A 19,744-nucleotide genomic window follows, 5' to 3' on the forward strand; every position below is an offset into this window, starting at 1 on the left:
AAACGTAGTTTGAGATACTTGAAAAAACGTAAACTTCACGCTCTGACATGCTGGACCTGCTTATCAAGGGAAGAGGAGTAGATCAGGATATCAGCGATATAGATCAGGGGTGTCCAATCCTGTTCCTGGAGGGCCACTGTCCAGCAAAGTTTAGCATCAATCCCAATTAAACACAGCTGAATCAGCAAATCAAGGTCATACAAGGCATACTAGAAACTTCCAGGCAGGTGTGTTTAGGCAAGTTGGAGCTAAACTCTGCAGGACAGTGGCCCTCCAGGATGAAGTTTGGAGACCCCTAATATAGATCGTGACCCACTTGCCCAGCAAAGGTCTAGTTGTGTGAAGATCTTCAATGACTTCAACTGTTTTAAAGGCTGCAGGAACAAGGGGTAAAAGAAAGTGATACTTAATGGTGATAGCATTCACACGCCGTTAATCAATGCACGGACGGAGAAACCCGCTCTTCTTTCCCATGAAAAAGAAGCCGGCGGAGGCCTGGTACCTGGTTGGATGAAGCCTTTCTCCAGTGCCTCAGAAATGTCCCTCACCATGGCTTTGGCTTGAAGTTCTGTTAGGGGGTATATATGCGTCAGTGAGGGGAGAGGTACTTGGCAAAACGTCAATAGCACATACACAGACTTAGACTTAGACTTAGACTTTTTCGGGAGAGTGACTAGGAATTGGATCTTCTCAAAGTGTAGAAATGGGTGGAGTGATGTGTTGAATCTTGCCCACGCCCAACAGGCTCCTCTCTAGCGCTGTAGAGGAACACAAAGAACAAGAGAGCAATTCAGGGAATCAACCAAACTGAAAATCTATGAAATTGCCCGCAGCTCCTGAATCTAAATTGGCTGATACAGAATGTGCCTCATCATGAACATATAATATAACTGGGACTTCTAACTGGCCTACAAAAAGTAGATTAGAAAAATCCAAACTCACCACCGAGTGTCACCCCTTCCTAGGGGACGAATCGGGCAGGCAGCCAGTAGGTGCCCTGATTGTCCACAGTAAAGGCACAGATGGGCTCTGCTCCTCAGCCAACATAGAAGATCGAACCATCTGCATGGGTTCGGGATCGCAGGTGTCTGGGTTGTGAATGTTGTGAATGCCTGCAGGTGTCTGGAAGGTCAACATGCCCTGATCAAATTGTCCAACCGGATAGCAACGTTAGTTGCCCTCATCACAACAGGCCAGTTCAGCATGGAGGTTGGGATTCAACCCTTGACAAAACAAAAGCTTTAAAGTGTCATCAACCCACACAGTTTGAGCGGCGAGCATGTGGAACGATAAAGCGAAGTCAGCGGCTGAACTCTGTACTTGTTTCAGGCTCAGCAGAATCTCCCCTGCATCTTTCCCCCCTCAGAATGCTTGAACACATCCCGAATGCGGGAGATGAACCGGGTATAGGAGCGTCGCAATTCACTTTCAAGATTCCAAATGGTGGTGGCACAGTCTAGCGCTCTTCCTGACAACAGCGATGCTACACAGGAATCTCGAGACTCTTCAGTGGGATAAAGATGTGATGTTTTATTAACAATGTTCGGGAGAAGCACATTCAGATAATTAACCTAATTATCATGGGAGGAGCTCATCCAGTCAACTCAATTAGCATTAGGAGGTATAAATACAGCAGATTTTCTCTGTTCTATGACAGTTTTCCAGCATCCCTCGACCACCCCATCTCCTCACTTCTTACTATTCCTATCCCAAATCGGGGTGGGGGAGTACTCTGGGTTCAGGCCAAATACACATTAACCTTTCTAATTATATGTAAGTGTGAACTCGTGAAGTGGTTGTTGGGTCAGAAAGAGATTACTTTGAAAGCCTCGACACAAAATTCTCGGGGAGAGAGTCGAGATTTTAGGCGCTAGATGCGATATGCGTTGTGTTGCCGGCATGAATGCTTGTGGTTAGTTCACCCGGACGCGTGCTCATGCTGGATTGCAGCTGCACAGATCTGACAAGCTCCTCCGTCAACATGGTGAGTTTGCGGAGTTGCTGACAGTGACTGACAGCATTTCCACTTGTGCAGTAACAATTTGGTGTAGCTGTTGAACCGCTGCAGGATCCAATTGCGTTGATGTCTTCTGTTGAGTAGAGACTGAGGTGAAGTCGTTAGGATCCATATGCCGTTTAAGGATAACGACAAAAACGGTTCGGTACACAAAGTTCAGTCCAACTAGGCAAACAAAGTGCAAACCAATAGGCAGAATAAATAGGCACAAGTTAAACATAGGAAAAAAATTACAGAAATATAGGCGCTCAGAATTGCAGGCTAGGCTAACAAGACTTTGCAAAGTATGAGAGAACACGGGGAGCTTATTAGTCGAGGACTATTAGGAAACAGGTGCGAGGTAAAAATTAGTCCGGGCATAAGTCTATGGGAAATGCAGTTTGTGAGAGTAAAGAGCTAAACCTCTGGGCATGAAGCTCTCTGGTGGCGGTTCTGGGAGAGAGTAGATGCTGTGGGGTTTAACAGTGTAAAGTGGACTATTGAAATAATTAGGAACATCATTTTCTCATAAGAATTTTTCATAGACCGTTTCATCACACTGTACATATTGCATGCTATAGTTTGTCTGACTGCTGAAGATATAGAACGTTACAGCATCTCATAAATTTGTTAACCTTTTAAAAAATCTTAGGTGTTTAGAGTCAACTGGTTTTAGAGTTGGCTATGAATTTGATCTTATTGTGGGTTAATATGGTGTCATTTATAGTAAGAGGAAATTCAGTGAGGAACACGGGTAACTGTCTTCTTCCCTTAAGCTCAATTATTATAAAAGGGAACGGGTTTATTTTTTGAAATGTAACTGCTGACTTGACTCAAATGCAACTGAACTGATGTGCTTGGTACTGTAACACTCATTCAGATATAATCTTTCTGATGTATCTTACTTTCACTTGAAAGTTTGTCACAGTGAGGTTTACCACAGTCATGAAAAGTAGGTGGAGCTTATGGTGTGAGAGACACAAAGGACATCATCAAGACTTCTGTCATTCTTTTCAAAGCTGATACTGATCTTTAGTGTGACTGAAATTGAACGTTTATATGTATGTCACAGATCAAAAGTGAGTCTCACTGTATAGGTGACATGCCTAAGTACAGAAAAGATTAGTAATGAGGAGTCTCGGTTACTCCACGTGCAAACTTGCAGTGGGTGGAGGTGTTTGGAGCAGCTTTCAGAGATGTTCAGAGAAGTCTTTTCTTCATGTAGGAGGACATTTTGAAGACACCACATGTGAGTTTAGCAAAGACGTTTGTTTGCATCATTCCAAGAGTGTTACTTTTAATGCATATTTATCAAGTTATTCTTGAGACATGGGACAAAAAAGAATTCAAGTTTATGTACTGTAGCTTACCAAGGACTTATTATGTATTTACTGTTGCTTACACTTTTGGGAGCAATCACATGCTTATTCCATTTTCTATAGAAATGTCAAAAGTGTTAAATATACACACTGCGATGAAAAATATTTATTATGAATATTGACATTAAACATGGATTAAGAATAAACTGAAAAGACAGGCTGTCAAACAGTTAGTTCTTATTGATGACAGCGGAGTTGACAGCTGAAAGGCCTGACAAAAAAAAAAGAAAAAAAATAGTTGGACAAGCATCCTATTAAATAAAGTAGCAGTGTTGGACATATTTCTCAAAAACGCAATCTTCTACAGATGACTGAATACAAAAAAATGGAAATGGAAAAAGCAATCACACTCGACATTCAAGATGTTTTGTAAAATCCTGGAAAAAAATGTTTACTACAAAACCATTTAAATTATGGTTTTGTAATGTCTATGCATATATATATGCTTGTATTATATGGTTATGTGTGTTAACGTGTGTGTGTGTGTTCTCAGGAGGTCAATGTGTGAGATTTTTATGCAAGTCAAATTTGATTTTACAGCAGTGGCTATTAATGGTAAGTTTCTATTTCACAGTAAGTGGGTTTTTTTTTTTTTCGCCCAATGAATTCAAAATAATTTGTGCTCATTGTTTATTGTTATAGGGAAACCAGCAATGTATCTCCCAGCTGTCAAACTAAAGCAAACAGAAGAATGCCTTCATGTGAGCGAAATTAACCATTTATTCATTTGTCCTCCATCCAAAGTATAAACTACTGTGCCAGTTGGTTATGAAGACAAATTTAAGATGTGCAAATAGTTTTAATACAAAACCATTTTTAATTAAGGGTTTTAATCAATTAATCAAAGTACATAGTGAAGAAAAAAAAAACAATTGTTCAGCATCAGTTTCACAGTTCAAAACATCCCGGGATATGCCTTATTGGGCTCAGCGAATCCCTAAACAACGGGTGCAGGCCTACGGGTTACACTGAATCATCTAAAATATGATATATTTGTAATTTGTTAAACGGTTTGTTGATCACTACATAAGTCCCATATGTGTGTTGTTTTAATGGTATCACTTTATTTTGCAGTCCTGTTTATTAAAGTACCTAACCTAAACCTACTAACCCTGAACCTATTCCTAAACCCAAACTTAACCAATGTAGTTATCTTATATTATTTCATGGGTGAGTACACCGTAAATACTGTAAAATAATTTTAATAACTTTACTATTATTCTAAAATGTGACAAATAACAATAATAAGTAGCAAAGAACTGGTGTGTCCAAATCTTTTTGAAAGATAGTGCATATGTATTTCAACAAGCTGGAAGTTGCTCTTTTTGTCACAGCACATGGCCTCTGTTTTCAAAGTTGCACTTCACAGATGAAACTCCTCCCCTAAGTTTAAAAAAAAAATAATAATCTGTCCTTTTAGACTTTAGATTTCACTGCTGATAAAACATGTTCAACTGTTAACAAGGAACTGTGACAAAGAGTGAACAAAAAGACATACAAATGAAAGGATGTCGGGTTGGAGAGAAACAATATTTCATAATTAATTTTGTTTCTCTCTTTCCAAATATCAACAGGGTTACAGCACCATAGTTAAAATGGAAGACCTTGTGCTGGAACAGATTTCCTGAACAGGTCCAGTGCAATGATGATGAAAGAGTCAAAAGATGAATTCACAGCCAGTGGGAACAGGTGAGAGATAGCATTGATACAATCACCATTTTGTTCAATATGTTCTTTTTTTTGTAAAATTATTATTTAAACACCTTTTTTTATTTCTCATAGACAAAATGCTGCCAGGACAGTACCCAACGGGGTCTTCAGGGATCAGACAAAAACCCTGAGTCTACTGCAAGGTTTACGCTTGTGTCAGGATGCCTGGGCTCCCAAGAGCCCCTGGGACAGTCATGGGGCGCACGCTGCTCTGTGGGGCAGACCTCCTGGGGTGGGTGCCTTTACTTCCTTTTTTTGCAATGCTTGCTAAATCAGTCATTCAGCTGTTTCAACAGTAGGTCTTGTAAACCCTAATGATGTCAATACAAAAAAAAAAAAAAAAAAAGAGTCAAGCAGTTTTGGTGTGACTTGAAATGTAACGCACATTGCTTGAAATGTTTTAGCTTCAAATTCCATAAAAGCTAGACTTTAATTGTTAATAACTCATTTTCATCTCTTATTATTAATACAGATCACGGTAATTTTGCCAAGTAAGACATGTTTCTCGATCAAAAGTTAGTCTTAACCCTATCCCTACCCCTAAACCTAATCCTACCCATAACTTTTAGTTAACTTCTAGAAATTATAGTGAATTACACCGATGTAGAAGCACCTAACCCTGGTTATAAGCCTAAACATTAACTGTTAACTTGTCCCTCTGATTGGTTGATTGGAATGTTGAACAAAGATTTACTTGGTGAAACCATGTTCGCCTATTACGTTTGTTTAATCAACTGCCTTAAAGCCATTTAGTTTTAGCCTGTGAATTTCTTGAGTCTCAGGGAAATATGTATATTAAATAACACATAGCATCACTGATGCTATTTTTATTGTGGAAAGTCACTGTTCCCTTTGCTGAACTTTGACCCTGTTTAATAAAAGCCATTTCTTTGTCTAAATACTTAGCAGAAGCGTAGTCTCCAATTGGGAAGAAGTTTATTCAGTGATTGACTTACGGCTGTTTATACGTGTGCCATAATACAATTATCTTTAAAAAATCATCTTATTAAGGTTTACTAACCTAACCAGCACTATGAGCATAAGTTCTTGCATGGAATAAATTGTCGTTATGTTGCAGACAATTGCAGAAGTAGAGTTAGATAAGAGTGCAGAAAGCATGAGTGCAAGTGTACTTAAGAAGAGGCAGAGAGAGAGAGTAGAGCACTGATGCGCGAAAAGAGCGCAGTATTGTAAGGTAAGATCTATTCTACAATTTATGCAAGTTGGTTATTTACAATATGCTGATTCAGAATGGTCAATAATCGAGCATTATGCAATTTTGCTTTGTTCCTTGCTTTTGCTGGTATAAATCCTCATTCAACATGTAATGGTTAAAAATAATACAAGATCTACATAATATTGCTTTGTGAACCCCAGGAAGATTAGCAACCACTGCATGGAAGCTAATGGGGATCTGAATAAAGAAGAAAATAAAAAAAGTTGTTCAGCAGCATATCTAAGGATCCAATGTTGAACTTTTTAGAAGTGTCGGCTAACACTGATAGTCTGTGCCAAGGCTATTTCAAAGCTGTGAAAGATACTCTCATAGTCCACTCTTACTCTGTATAATTAGTGAGTGATGACAAAATTTTCGAAGATCTCATTTCACTTCCCCTGTGGTCAATAAATTCCTAGGAGGGTTCTTGTTGTTTATATTTTAGGGAGTGAATTTGAATGACATGTATCCTGTGAAGCATATTCATCATTGGTTTCGATCAACTCAAATAACTTCAGTAGCTCTCACTGTCATCTATTTTAGTTTTTTTTTGGCACCCGACTTGTGTGCGCACTGACTTCCTCTTGTGAGAGAGCTTACCCACAGAGTGTGCGTTTCCTTGATGTCAAAGCTGGTTGTGTCACTCATTCTCATATGGCAATGAGACAATATTCTCCAAAACTTTCAATCCTCAATGATCTCAATATAACCCTTTCATTAAACTCGCATAACAACGAAATAATTTAAATGTTCTTTTACACAGAGTTTCCTGGTGGTCGAAGGGTCTTTGTCTCAAGACCAGCTTCTGTGCGTGTCTGTAGCGGACAGTGGGGAGCCGGTCAAAGAATTCCCCATCAAAACCACTGGAACAGGTACTGAAAACACACTAAAGTCCCTTTAAGACAAGTCCTTTAACTCGGCGGCCATCTTTGAAACGCCTCTCGGGCGTGCAAGTGCAGCTTCTGTCTCTCTTTGAATGGGGAAACATCAAATTCTCCAAAACTGTTTCATATTTCATATTTGATATCACCAGTGAAATCTGACAACAACTGTCTCGTAAATGTTGTTTCTAAATGCTCGAATCATGACAGAAAATAAAAATGTTCAGGCTGGATCAAGCTAATGTGCAGTGGAAGCGCGTCTGACTGTTTCTATAATAGCCAGAGCTTCTAACGGCAGCTTTACTGATGACTTTACCAATCGGCGATTGGCTCTTATTTAGAAGGCGGGACTTATTCCGCCATATTGAGCGTTGCACTTTTCCCCATTCAAAACAATACGAGAGACGTGTCTTGTGTTATTCTGAAAAAAAAAAAAAAACATGGTTACAGATATTTTCTGTTGATATTCTACACCTTCAAAAAGTATAGCATCATTTATCATCCACACTTTGCTGCTTTGTTGACAAACAAACACCAGCACACCTGACGGCAGCCATTTTGTTTTGAGATGTGGAATTCCTTTATAGTTGGAAGTCGGGACTTATTCCAACATATTGAGCGTTGCACTTTTCCCCAATCAAAACAATACGAGAGACGCGTCTTGTGTTATTTTATAGTCTTTATTGATACTCAATCAAAAGTCCGATTTCAACATTGAACTCAAACACTCGTCACGATCAACATGTTCTCAACATCAGATTACGTATTTGAGCTATGCTGTCCACAGTTTATAGCTGTATACTACTGTATATCAACTACAGCCCCATTTGTTTGTTTTTTAATTGATTTTTTTCTTTTTATATATGATTTTATAAGGGAAACATCTATCAAAGCACAGCTAAGCTTCCTGTGATATGAAAGAGTGACTTCATAGCATTTTTTTTATGTTGCACGAAAAGAAACACACAAGCTATCAGGCATGATACGGATGTTAAGTCTGCAGGTTTTCTACATTTCCTGTTACAAACAGACATGGGAAGCACACTGTGGGAAACCATGTGCAAATAGTGTACATGAGAAGTTTGTGCAGTTCATTAAACTCTTCTGCACTGTACTTTCTTCTCTATTTGCACACGCTGTTCTAGTTGACATCATGAACACTGCAGCCTTCCTATTTCTTCATTACATCCGTGTTCTTTTGAAGTTCATGACTAGTTTGTCCAGTTTCTCTCTATGACACAGCGCAAGTCCGACTGAGTCTTTTTTTCCTTCACAGCGCTTCAACTGACAACATCACACCTGGCTTTTCCTGATCTCTTTCAGCTGCTGAACTTCTACACACTGAGCAGGTGCGGATGAGTTATTATTATCTAGCAACTATATTGACCTGTTTTTCTTGATAACAGGAGTGTCATCACAGGAAATACTGCACCGCTGTGTTAGATAGCAAATACACTAAAATACACTAAAAACTTACTCTTACTGGGCAAACAGTTGCAGTTAATGCTCTTGAAAGAGAGTTAATAATCTCCTTGTTTCCCTTACACCAAAGATTATAATAAGTGCTAAACCGTATAAATAATGTCTGTAACCTTCTTCTTTTCTTTGCTCCACTCATATTTCTCTCAGGGATGTTTTGCCTGTCTGTTTGTTGGTTCCCTCGTGGGTTTACACCATTATCAAGCTACCAGATCACCTTGTTCCTCAGCTTGGTCCAAGTTAGTACTTGCCCTGTCATTCACCATTCGATGTACTACACTGTAAATCTGCTGTTATGTCAGTCAGACTCTCTCCGTTTCAAGGGTTTTGTGTGTTTGACTTTCAGAGACCTGGCTGTGCCCCTCCTCAGATCTGCAGGCTGACAGTATGACTTCAGAAACACAAGGCACAGCAGAAATGCCAGAAACCGTCCTGTGCACTATACAGGTGATACTGAGCTTCTGAGTTAGCTCTGCTTTACTTCTCTAATGGTTTCAAGGTCACTATATTTGTTCAGTATTAAAGGATTAGTTCACTTCAGAATTACAATTTCGTGATAATGAGTGAGTAAATGCTGTGAGTAAATTATCAGGAAATTTGAATTCTGAAGTGAACTAATCCTTTAAATAAGTGATTCGGAACTGAGCATGCTTTGAAATTCCAATTCCAGATTCTAATTTCTGGATTTGAATTGTATGTGAATTGAGTTAATCAGTAACATAAAGCAAACCTACAAAGTTATAGATTGTTTTACGTATTGAACTTATTTGATAAAAAACGTATGTTACACACAGGTAACAGTCATTCTGCATTATTCCAAGCCATCGATAGCAAGTGACTAACCATAAATTAATCCCTAACCCTGAAGTAAGTACGTGCTATAAATTGATAAAACATGGTCCTTACTTGTGTTTAAGTAAAGAAGGAAACCTTGAAATAAAGTGAAACCAAAAGTGTAACCACATTTCTAACACTAACACTAACATATCTCATCTAGACACTGACAAAACATTATCAAAACCATCATCATTTGGCAAACCAAGACTTATTTTAAGTGCAATTTATGATGCTAGCGGGTGCTTAAAAAGAAGAAAGTCTGTGCAACTATGAACAGTGCTGCGTAGTAACCGATTACATGCAATCTGGATTAAGTAATAAAATTCCAAAAATTAAGTACTTGTAATTAGATTATATTGCATTTTAAAATACTCATAATCAGATTACAGTTCCTTTTTTTATTGATTACATGTTATTCTCACCCAGCAGGTAAACAAATAATATATATATTTTAATATTTTTTAGTAATGTTTTATTTTGATTGTTTTTATTTTTTAATTATTATTATTTATGGTTTAATTAATAGCTTTTCATTAAACTCACAAACCTCAGTCTGGAAAACCCTGGTGTTATGTAATATTTAATGCACTTAATAAAATATATTTTCTTTCTCTTTGTATTTTCTTATCAAAATGGTACAAGATTATCCTATTCAAAGCAATGTGATAAACGAGTTAGTTAAAAAGTAATCTACAAGTAATCCGATTATATTACCTTAAATGTGTATTGTAATAGATTATGATACTAACTACAATTTTTCACGTCACGTCATTTGGAATCAGTAATCGACTGCAGTTTCTAAGTAATCTACCCAGCCAATGGGGTTATCACGTTAAAACAAGGAAGTTGAAATTTACCAACACAACAAATGTGTCCATGGGGATCTATTCTTTTTAATTTGGGATTTAATTGGACCACAATGATTGACACTTGAGGCTGTATTCTATAGAGACGTGATCTTTAAATTATTTCTGTTTGTTGGTAGGTTACAGCCGCCAATGGTGCCCTGTGCTTCATCAATCCCTTGTACCTTCAAGAGCATGGGGATGATTGGCTGACTCAGTCTCCAGCCAGCCCAGTCAATCGTCCAATCGGCTTGAGGCGAGACAAGCGGTTGAGTACCACAAGAGCATGGGAAGGGAGAGGACTGAAACTGAGGTCATCTACACTAGCCGAGGACAACTCTAGCAGTTTTGACCATGACAAAGGTAGTGGTGGACTTTTTTCAGTTATATAATTTCAAGTATTAATTGGTATAGTATTTAGGAATAGGAATTATTAGGAATAGGAATACTAATATAGTATTAGTTATATTTTTAGTTTTCAATTACATTTTTTATTTCAGTTTAAAAAGTATGTCATTTTTACTATTATTTTTTTATATATATTTCAGAATTTTTAGAGAATGTTTTTCATCAAATATTAATATTTTATTTGAATTCGGCTTAATTTCAAATAACGAAAAAGATTTGTAATAGTTTCAGCTTTAGTAAACAATAATAGCACTGATTTCAAGGAACCGACAAACAATAGCTGCTTTTCCACTCTCGGGCCAAGCCATTACCAATGGCCAAGCCATTACCGCCTCCGAAACTTTTGTTCGGCATAACATTTTTTTATCAGGTTTGTTTTTCTGCGTTTTTCGCATCCGTCGCAAGCATTATGAGAGGTGTTTTGACAATTGGGAGCCACTGAATGACGAATATGGAAAACCGCATACGAAAATTTCGGACTCAGTGTGCAAGGACATTAACCCTTCCATTTCTTGCCCAGCTGCTACGGGTATGGTTCCATTTTCCCACTGTGGGACGGTTTGTAATCATGCCGTGCCGAACCAAGCTCAAGTGGAACTATTCCTTACTTATTCGGCCCGATGGTGGAAAAAGCGGCTAATGTTTATATATTGCAAAAGGATGTGTTGATAAAAAAAGAAGGCTGTTAGAAAGTGTCACGTATTGACGTTTTTGTTTCTTCTCAAAGGATCATCGTCACCAGTCTCTCCATGTACCCCGGGTGGAGTTGTGCTTAGAAGGGCGAGTGCCACCAGCACGGAAGACCCCCTAAAAAGAGCAAGCACAGACTCCATTCAGAGCCCTCTCCCGCAGTCGCCACACCGCGTGTCCTGGATAGAGGACAAGATATGGCTGAATTCACCCCTGCCTTCCTCTCTGCTTCAACCGCCCTGCTTAGAGCTGGACTCGCTGTCAGTCAGCAGCATAGAGGAAGAGTTCGAACCGGCTTCAAGCCCATCCCTATCCGCACCCCGCTTCCAGCTGGCAGACAAGATGAAGAACCGCCTCTCGGCAGTGGGTCAGGCTCTAGGTGGACTTGTGTCTCCTCAGCGCAGACTGAGCAAGCGTGTTCAGGAGATGGCTGAGCGGAGGTCTGGGGCTTTTGCAGAGGCGGTCAGGGGGTTTGTAGAGGAGACTCTTGCGGGTGGAGACGCCCCTGGAGTGACTTGCACCGAGATGCTGCAGGACGTGCGCTCGGCTCTCACTAATCTGAGGGAAATGCTGTTTGATTGTCCAGAGATCCAAAGCATCACAGACAGCTGTGTAGACGTTCCTGATTTTGAGCTGGGTATGAGCTGTGGATGTGTTGGAGATAACTGTCAGGGTTCATCTATGTTCCCTCTGTGTGGTTTCCCTTCTAGTCTAGTCAAGTCAAGTCAGGCTGTCAAGTCTAGTTTTTCCCCTCGGGGTAGTTTACGTTTGTGTTTAGTTTTATTTTATTATCATTAAAAGCCCAACACTTCTGCATTTTGAGTCCTCGCTTCATCCCTTTACCCCCCAACCTTGACTATAATGAGTTATAGGCGTGTTATTTAATCAGAATCAATTGAAGTAACGTTATTTTTTTAAATTGCGTTATAATACCTGAGTTCCTTTCTCAAAATGATTAACGTACATAACTTTTCAGCTTATCTTTATTATTCTTTTATCAACAAATACAATTGATTTACAATTAAAGGTGACACTTTATTCCGATGGTCCACTTTAGACATTCTACTAACTATTAGTAACATTGTAACTACATGTCAACTAGCTCTCATTAGAGTATTAGTAGACTCTCTGCTTAATATCTGCTAACTCTTTATTATGATGCTCATCCATCAGACATTCTAACTATAAGTAACTTTGCAACCATATGTCAACTTAGGCCCTGTTTACACCTGGTATTAAGATGCATTTTGGTCTATCGGATCACAAGTGGATGACGCATAATACAGGTGTAAATGGAGTCTTAAACATTTTGAGCTTGTCCACTTTCCACCACTTCCAGAGGTAGTGGAAAACACATTCGACCGGATTGCTTTCGTAGTGTAAACTCTCAAGTTCTCGAATGTGTTCGAACAGCCACAAAAGACCGTCTATTCTCCTCCTACTGACCTGGTGCGTGAACATTATTTATGAATTAAAACACCAGGTGTAAACGGGAATGTGTCTCCTACGTCTACTTGTGATCCGATCAACCAAAACGCATCTTATGTTTTATTATTATTAGGCATCATATTAGTCGGCCTTATTCGACTAATCTGCACCTAACGGTCTACTACAGTCCACTAATAATCTCATGACTGTTAGTTGACATGTAATTGCAAAGTTACTTATATTTAGTAGAAGGTTTAAAGTGGACCATCGAAATGTGTTACCCAGTTGAATTTTTAATTTCTCCATTATAGTTATGCCTACACAATAAACGAGAGCTTTCTATGGTCACACTAAGCAAATGTTTTGCTAGTATATTGTTTTGATTCTTATTGATTCGCCTCCACTAAAACCAAATTTATTGACAAATCTGTTTTTCCTCTCTGCCTTCAGATGCTATGCTGGAGCTTGCCTTGCATAAAGTGGCTTTAAAACCAGTTTACACTCACCTTTACGTGTATCTGAAGACAGCGCGCAGGGATGACGGCACTCTGCAGCGTTTAGACGCCAACAAGAGCACGCTGGAGAACCGGAGCCTGGAGGAGCTGGAGGGAGCAGCCGGAGCCGGAGTGCCTGATTCCAGCATGATGGAAAAGATACAGCATCGATGGACCACAATGCATGAGGCCTACTCACCTAGTAAAAAAGTTGACACCCTGCTCAAAGTCTGCAAGAATATCTACCACAGCATGAATGCTAATGCTAAGCCTGGTGAGTGAACTACTGTAGAGACGCAATGCAAACTTTCTGGATTCTCTTGGTCATTCCACATTCCACTTCCTCTGAAATTGTATGTTTATATACTCCCCATTCCACACATACAGAAACGTGTCCTGTGCTGAAAAACCAAGAATTCAATAGTTATTGCTGGGGAGATTACTTCAAATTTTTAGTCAGTTACTGATTCCAAATGACATGACAGAAATTTGAGTTGGTAACATAATCCATAACATTACACATTTAGGGCCCTATCATACACCCGTCGCAATGCAGCGCCAGACGGCGCCAACTGAAATAGACTACGCCATTGACCAATTGAAACCTGGTCTAAAGTCATTGGCGCAGTATTTTATTTGGTATTTAAAAAGCGTGTTAGTAATGTGTGCCTATAGGCGGGTGCACAACGCCCGTACACTCTGCTTATTACACACACAGGGACGCGCAGCAGCACACAAACATGCCATATATTAAAAATAAAAGGATTACAATGTAAAAGATTGTCCCGTAGATGGTCTTTAACCTCGCGCACGAGCAGATCCGTTTCCTCGCTAGAGGAGCGTTCAGTTTTTCCGCTTGCAAATTCCTCCATGTAAATAGCGAATCCGCCATTGCGCGAGCGCAACTGGCTTTTAAAAGGGAATGGGAGATGAGACTCTGATTGGTTTATTGCACGTTACGCCCAAAACACACCCATTACTCATTAAGAGAATAGGGACAACCCTTTCATGCACCGGGAGTGCCGACCATTTTTCCCTTCGTTAAACCAGCAAAAGTGGATTCGGACACGCACTAAGTGCACTTGTGCTTTAGACCCTGCGCTTAGATCGTTAAAATAGGGCTCTTAAGGTAGTATAATAAGACTACTTTTAGATTACTTTTGACCTAACTTGTTAATCGCATTGATTTGAATAGGATAATCCTGTACCATTTTTATATGAAAATACAAAGAGAAAGAAAATATATTCCATTTGTTACCAACAACATGAAGTATATAAAATGTTACATTACGTCTGGGTTTCTCAGACTGGCGTTCGTGATGGAACTGCAGGGGTTTGTGAAAAGTAATTCAACAATTTTAAAATCAAAACTTTAAAATAATACACTAAAAAGAAGGGATCTGCTCAGGGAGAATCAATGAATTGTGAATAATTTACTGCCATTGTGAGAATATCATTTAATCTATCAATGAAAATTAAATATAGTCTGATTACAAGCATTTTAAAATGCAATATAATTGTCACACTTTGGCTGAATGTGATGTAGGCAGGACGCAAAGACGAAAGAAAGATAACAGCACCAACATGTGACTGAAGGATACAAACTAAAAGTCTATGAGGGTAAAACTAAGAATAATCGTGACAATAATCTAATTACTAGTACTTAATTTTGGTAATCTGATCAGTCAATTAGTACCCGGTAATCAATTAGTACCCGGCACTGTCCATACATGTCTATGGAGCTATGATTGCTGCAAGGCACCTCATACATTTTAATACCCGAGTCATTAAGCTGTACAAGATTTGAATATGTTGATTGTTTTATGTTCAGGAACGGTTTTCGGAGCAGATGATTTCCTGCCGTGCCTGACGTGGGTGTTGCTGCGTAGTGATCTATCTATACTACAGGTGGACACTGACTACATGATGGAGCTGCTGGACCCCATGCAACTACAAGGAGAGGGTAGGGGATACACACACATTCACACTCATTAACAGTGTTCACACCACTATGGTTTTATGGTTGGTTTCCTGATGAAGGCAAACACTGTAACTCTTTAAAAAGCATTACTCTGTCCAACATGTCAGCTTCTGGCTCAATCAATGGCTGTTTGTCTGAACCAAGAGGGTCTATATAATCTGTAGAGATCTATCCACTGGCATTCGGATTCATCTCAGTGGCAGGACAGTCCCAATCCCTTTATTTGCAACTAACCTGCAGTGTGTCCTTGAATGTACTTTATACTTTGTTTTCATTCTTATTTTTCTGTTTGGATTGATGGATTGCACATGTACTGAATCATACCATTGACCATTACTATGGACTATGCTGTTCCTTTACTATGTTGGACTTCTTGTTTACGCATTTTATTTTTCCACACCTTTAAATGTTGTCTGTTTGCCTATCTCATGGTTTCAGAAGAGTTGGAATTTAGTGAATATTGTGGCTTTGTCGTTTTTTGACCACTTTAGTTTACATTCACTTTGCTTGTAAAGGTGCGGTTACATAGCGTGTTTTTGTGACTGAAACCAGTCATTTTAATAAGAATCCACATGATCGGAAATTTTATTGTAACAAGTTCTGGGTAAAATACAAAAAAAATTGCTGTTAGTCGGTTGCTGATTCCAAATTAGATGACAAAATTATTGTTAGTAACGTAATCCATTACATGACACATTTGAAGGGTAACTCTCGCCAAAATTGAACCTAGGGTCTTAATCTGCTCGAGGCAAACTTTCGTGTAAAAGCATAATTAGAATGTAAACGCCACTTTTAAGTTTGACCGTATTTTCGTTTTAGGTTAAAATGCCTTTTGAATGGGAGTACTTGGGGCACGACTATGATAGCATCAAAATCGCTTTTTTTTTAAAACACTAAGAAGGCTCGAAACTTTGCTGGAAGTATCACCAGGGGCTCTACACATGAACTCGAGCATTGAATACATTGTTTGTGTACACAAAGTTTCAAACCTTTCTTTTTAGTAAACTCTGTGTACACAAACAATGTTCTCAATGCTCGAGTTCATGTGTAGAGCCCCTGGTGATACTTCGAGCAAAGTTTCGAGCCTTCTTAGTGTTTTAAAAATAGCGATTTTGATGCTATCATAGAAGTGCCCCAAGCACTCCCATTCAAAAGGCATTTTAACCCAAAATGAAAATACGGTCAAACTTAAAAGTGGCGTTTCCATTCTAATTATGCTTTTACACGAAAGTTTGCCTCGAGCAGATTAACAAAAAGAGCCTGGGTTCAATTTAGGCGACAGTTATCCTTTAAGGTAGTATTTAGGGTTGGGCAACGATTAATTGCGATTAATCGCATCCGAAATAAAAGTTTGTGTTTACATAATATATGTGTGTGTGTACTGCGTATAATTATTTTGTATATATAAATACACACATATGTATGTGTATATTTAAGAAAAATTTGCATGTATATACTGTAGATATATTTATACATAATTTATATTATATATGAATATTTTATATATAAATACCAAATTTTTCTTAAATATACACATACATACAGTATGTGTGTATTTATATAGACTAAATAATTATACACAGTACACACACATATATTATGTAAACACAAACTTTTATTATGGATGCGATTAATCACGATTAATCGTTGCCCAACCCTAGTAGTATTATCTGACTATTACATTTTACCTAACTTGTTTATCACATAGATAGATTTGTTGCAATCAACAAAATTAAATGCATTAAATATTACATAACAGCAGGGTTTTCCAGACTGGGGTTCATGATGGAGCTGCAAGGGGGTTCATGAGCTTTAATAATATTTTAACAATTTTAAAATATAAACAATCAAAATAAAACACTTACTAAAAAAGATTAAATATTTTATTTGTTTACCTCCATGTCATGTGACCATTAACCAACATCAGAGAACCGTGAACTTAAAGCTCTCCTGTAGTCAATAATTGTATCCCTTAAAACTTAAAAAAAAAAAAAAAAATCGTCATGCCTTAAAATAACTTGATTGTAACTCTACACCCTTGCCTCATTTAGTATATGTGGTTCTATGAATATGCAAATGAGCCCCACCTCCACTCACTCACTCCAGCTCAGAGATCCAATCGCTAACGATCACACGTTGATCTGATTGGTCACAAGGTAGTTTGTGACGTCAGAAACAACAGCGATTTCAAACCGTGTTTTAGAGACTGTCTTTGGTTCACTGCAGTTTTAAGGAGAAAATACTCAGTAATGGTGTTGACTGATGAATCAACATTAAAAACTTTATATTTTTATTATTATTATTATTTTTTTTTTTTATTATTGACTTACTTAGGCTAACTTATTAACTCAAAATCTCATAACTTGAATTAAAATCTAATGATGTGAATCTGCATATTTTAATGTGTTTGAGAGACAAAAGCCTTCCAAAAAACAGCAATACGTGGTTAAATGACTCAAATAAAAATGAATGTGTTTGCCAGGAGATGATTCAGTATGCAATGTTGCAGTGTTGAGAAAACACTTCTTAAAAGTGAAATTATTTCTGTAAATCCTGTGATCAACTGCTGTGTGGCTCTCAGTTTTCAGTGATAGTCACATGACTGGAGGCTGTTTTTAGTGTGCGATTCAACAAACCCGAAAGAGCTTCTGAACGGATATAAACAGAAGGCTTTTTTTTAGAAAGGAAGATTTAAAAGATAAAAAAACCGTCAGGTTTCTCAGTTCCTCTGGGGTTCGTGATGGAACTGCAGGGGTTTGTGCGTTTAATGAAAAGTAATTAAACAATTTTAAAATCAAAACAATTAAAATAATACACTAAGTAGAAGGGATCTGCTTGTATTTGGGAGAATCAATGAATTGTGAATAATTTACTGCCATTGTGAGAATATCATTTAATCTATCAATGAAGATTAAATATAGTCTGATTACAAGTATTTTAAAATGCAATATAATCTAATTACAAGTACTTATACTTATACAATAATTTCATTTTTGGGGTTCAGTTTAAAGTGCTAGCGACACAACATCATTCTCTAACTAGCAAAACCACAATAGTAACTGCCATCACATCAGCATGATCATCCCTGAGTTTTATGTAAATTACACAGTGCTGTAGAGAATGGTCTAAACTAATGGGTCTCGCCCTTTTGACACCAACGCCCCACTTATATTCAATATTCGAAGGCCCTCCGGTCTACACTGAAAGTTGGTGCATCTTTGTTTTTAATGTTTTTTAAGCATATTTCTTTATGATTATGTTAATATAACTAAATGTACATAATAAGACTTGTATCATCATAAGAATGATAAGAATTTGTGGAGGCCCCCAGTTGAGAACCATTGATCTAAACAATTATTAATTATTACCTGTACAACAAAAATGCACGGAGGTTTTTCTCCGTCATCAAATCTTTCCACTTTGTGTATGCCGTACCAATGTTTACTTAATTTTTCCTAGTCTTTCTGGCTTCTCAGATTCTTCAGCCGGACAGATACGATTCTCTCCGCTTGTAAAGCGCAACAATAAGTGCGTTCCATTGTCAGATTTTTTTGTCCTTTCAACACGGAAAAATACATTGATAAAGGTGACCGGCAGCATGAATCATTAAAACGTGTTTATATAGAAATATAAAACTCTTAACATAAACACAATTGGGACCAAATTCCAGAATGCACCTTCTAGAAAGATACGGATTTGGAAAAACATGAGGATAATGAGGATGTTATGAATTTTTTGTGATGTATTTGTTGCTTGAATAAGTTCATTTAGTGCATTAGAATACTCAAATGAATGCCCGTTAATGGTATTTTGGCCCAGGTCGGGTCGGGTGTGTAGTTAAAGATCCGCACACTGCTGTGCATGACGTGCTCCTCTTTCTCCATCTTTCTCTCAGGTGGGTACTACCTTACGTCTCTCTACGCTGCCCTTTTTTACATCAGCAGCTTCCAGCCTCGTCTAGCGAAGCGGCAACTCAGTGCAGAAGCACACCAGTCTCTCAGCCAATGGCATCGCAGACGCACACTTCACGGCAACCAATCGCGCCACAGCCGAAACCGCAGGACCATCCGGAGGCACGGGCCGCTGGTTGAGGACGGGAACTCTTTAAACGAGAGCGTTGAGTCCAGCAGTCCGAGCGACGTCGCCCACAGCTTGCAGGGACCACTCCAGGGGTTGGATGAAGAGGTAGAGGCCGTGAAGGAAGAAGAGGAGGGAAGTGCAGGTCGAGAACAAGCACAGGGACCAGAGACGCTGGACCTCACCTGTCCCGAGAGAACTGATGGAGAAAAGACGACTGGAAATCCACAGATCCTGAATTAACAAGCACGTGGTATCAAAGAACTTAACTTTGGACTTATTAAGCCGCGTTTCCACAGCAGAAACTTTCCCCAGGAACTAGG

At 38.6% G+C, this 19,744-nt stretch overlaps 1 protein-coding gene across 1 annotated transcript in view; it reads left to right on the forward strand.

Annotated features, from left to right (window-relative positions):
* Positions 1–2,920: 2,920 nt before the first annotated feature.
* rinl (Ras and Rab interactor-like) overlaps positions 2,921–19,744 on the forward strand; it is a 17,858-nt gene continuing 1,034 nt past the window's right edge. Inside the window, exons 1-14 of the mRNA XM_084419128.1 lie at positions 2,921–3,245; positions 3,869–3,930; positions 4,018–4,076; positions 4,950–5,064; positions 5,158–5,317; positions 7,065–7,173; positions 8,459–8,531; positions 8,812–8,900; positions 9,008–9,108; positions 10,484–10,706; positions 11,479–12,078; positions 13,320–13,637; positions 15,195–15,326; positions 19,240–19,744. The exon at positions 19,240–19,744 is cut by the window's right edge and continues 1,034 nt beyond it. Coding sequence (XP_084275254.1) covers positions 5,018–5,064; positions 5,158–5,317; positions 7,065–7,173; positions 8,459–8,531; positions 8,812–8,900; positions 9,008–9,108; positions 10,484–10,706; positions 11,479–12,078; positions 13,320–13,637; positions 15,195–15,326; positions 19,240–19,664 — 2,277 coding nt within the window. The 5' untranslated portion in view covers positions 2,921–3,245; positions 3,869–3,930; positions 4,018–4,076; positions 4,950–5,017 and the 3' untranslated portion in view covers positions 19,665–19,744. The remainder of the gene's footprint in view (positions 3,246–3,868; positions 3,931–4,017; positions 4,077–4,949; positions 5,065–5,157; positions 5,318–7,064; positions 7,174–8,458; positions 8,532–8,811; positions 8,901–9,007; positions 9,109–10,483; positions 10,707–11,478; positions 12,079–13,319; positions 13,638–15,194; positions 15,327–19,239) is intronic.

Source organism: Rutilus rutilus (assembly GCF_951802725.1).
Source record: "Rutilus rutilus genome assembly, chromosome: 9".
Lineage (NCBI taxonomy): Eukaryota > Metazoa > Chordata > Actinopteri > Cypriniformes > Leuciscidae > Rutilus > Rutilus rutilus.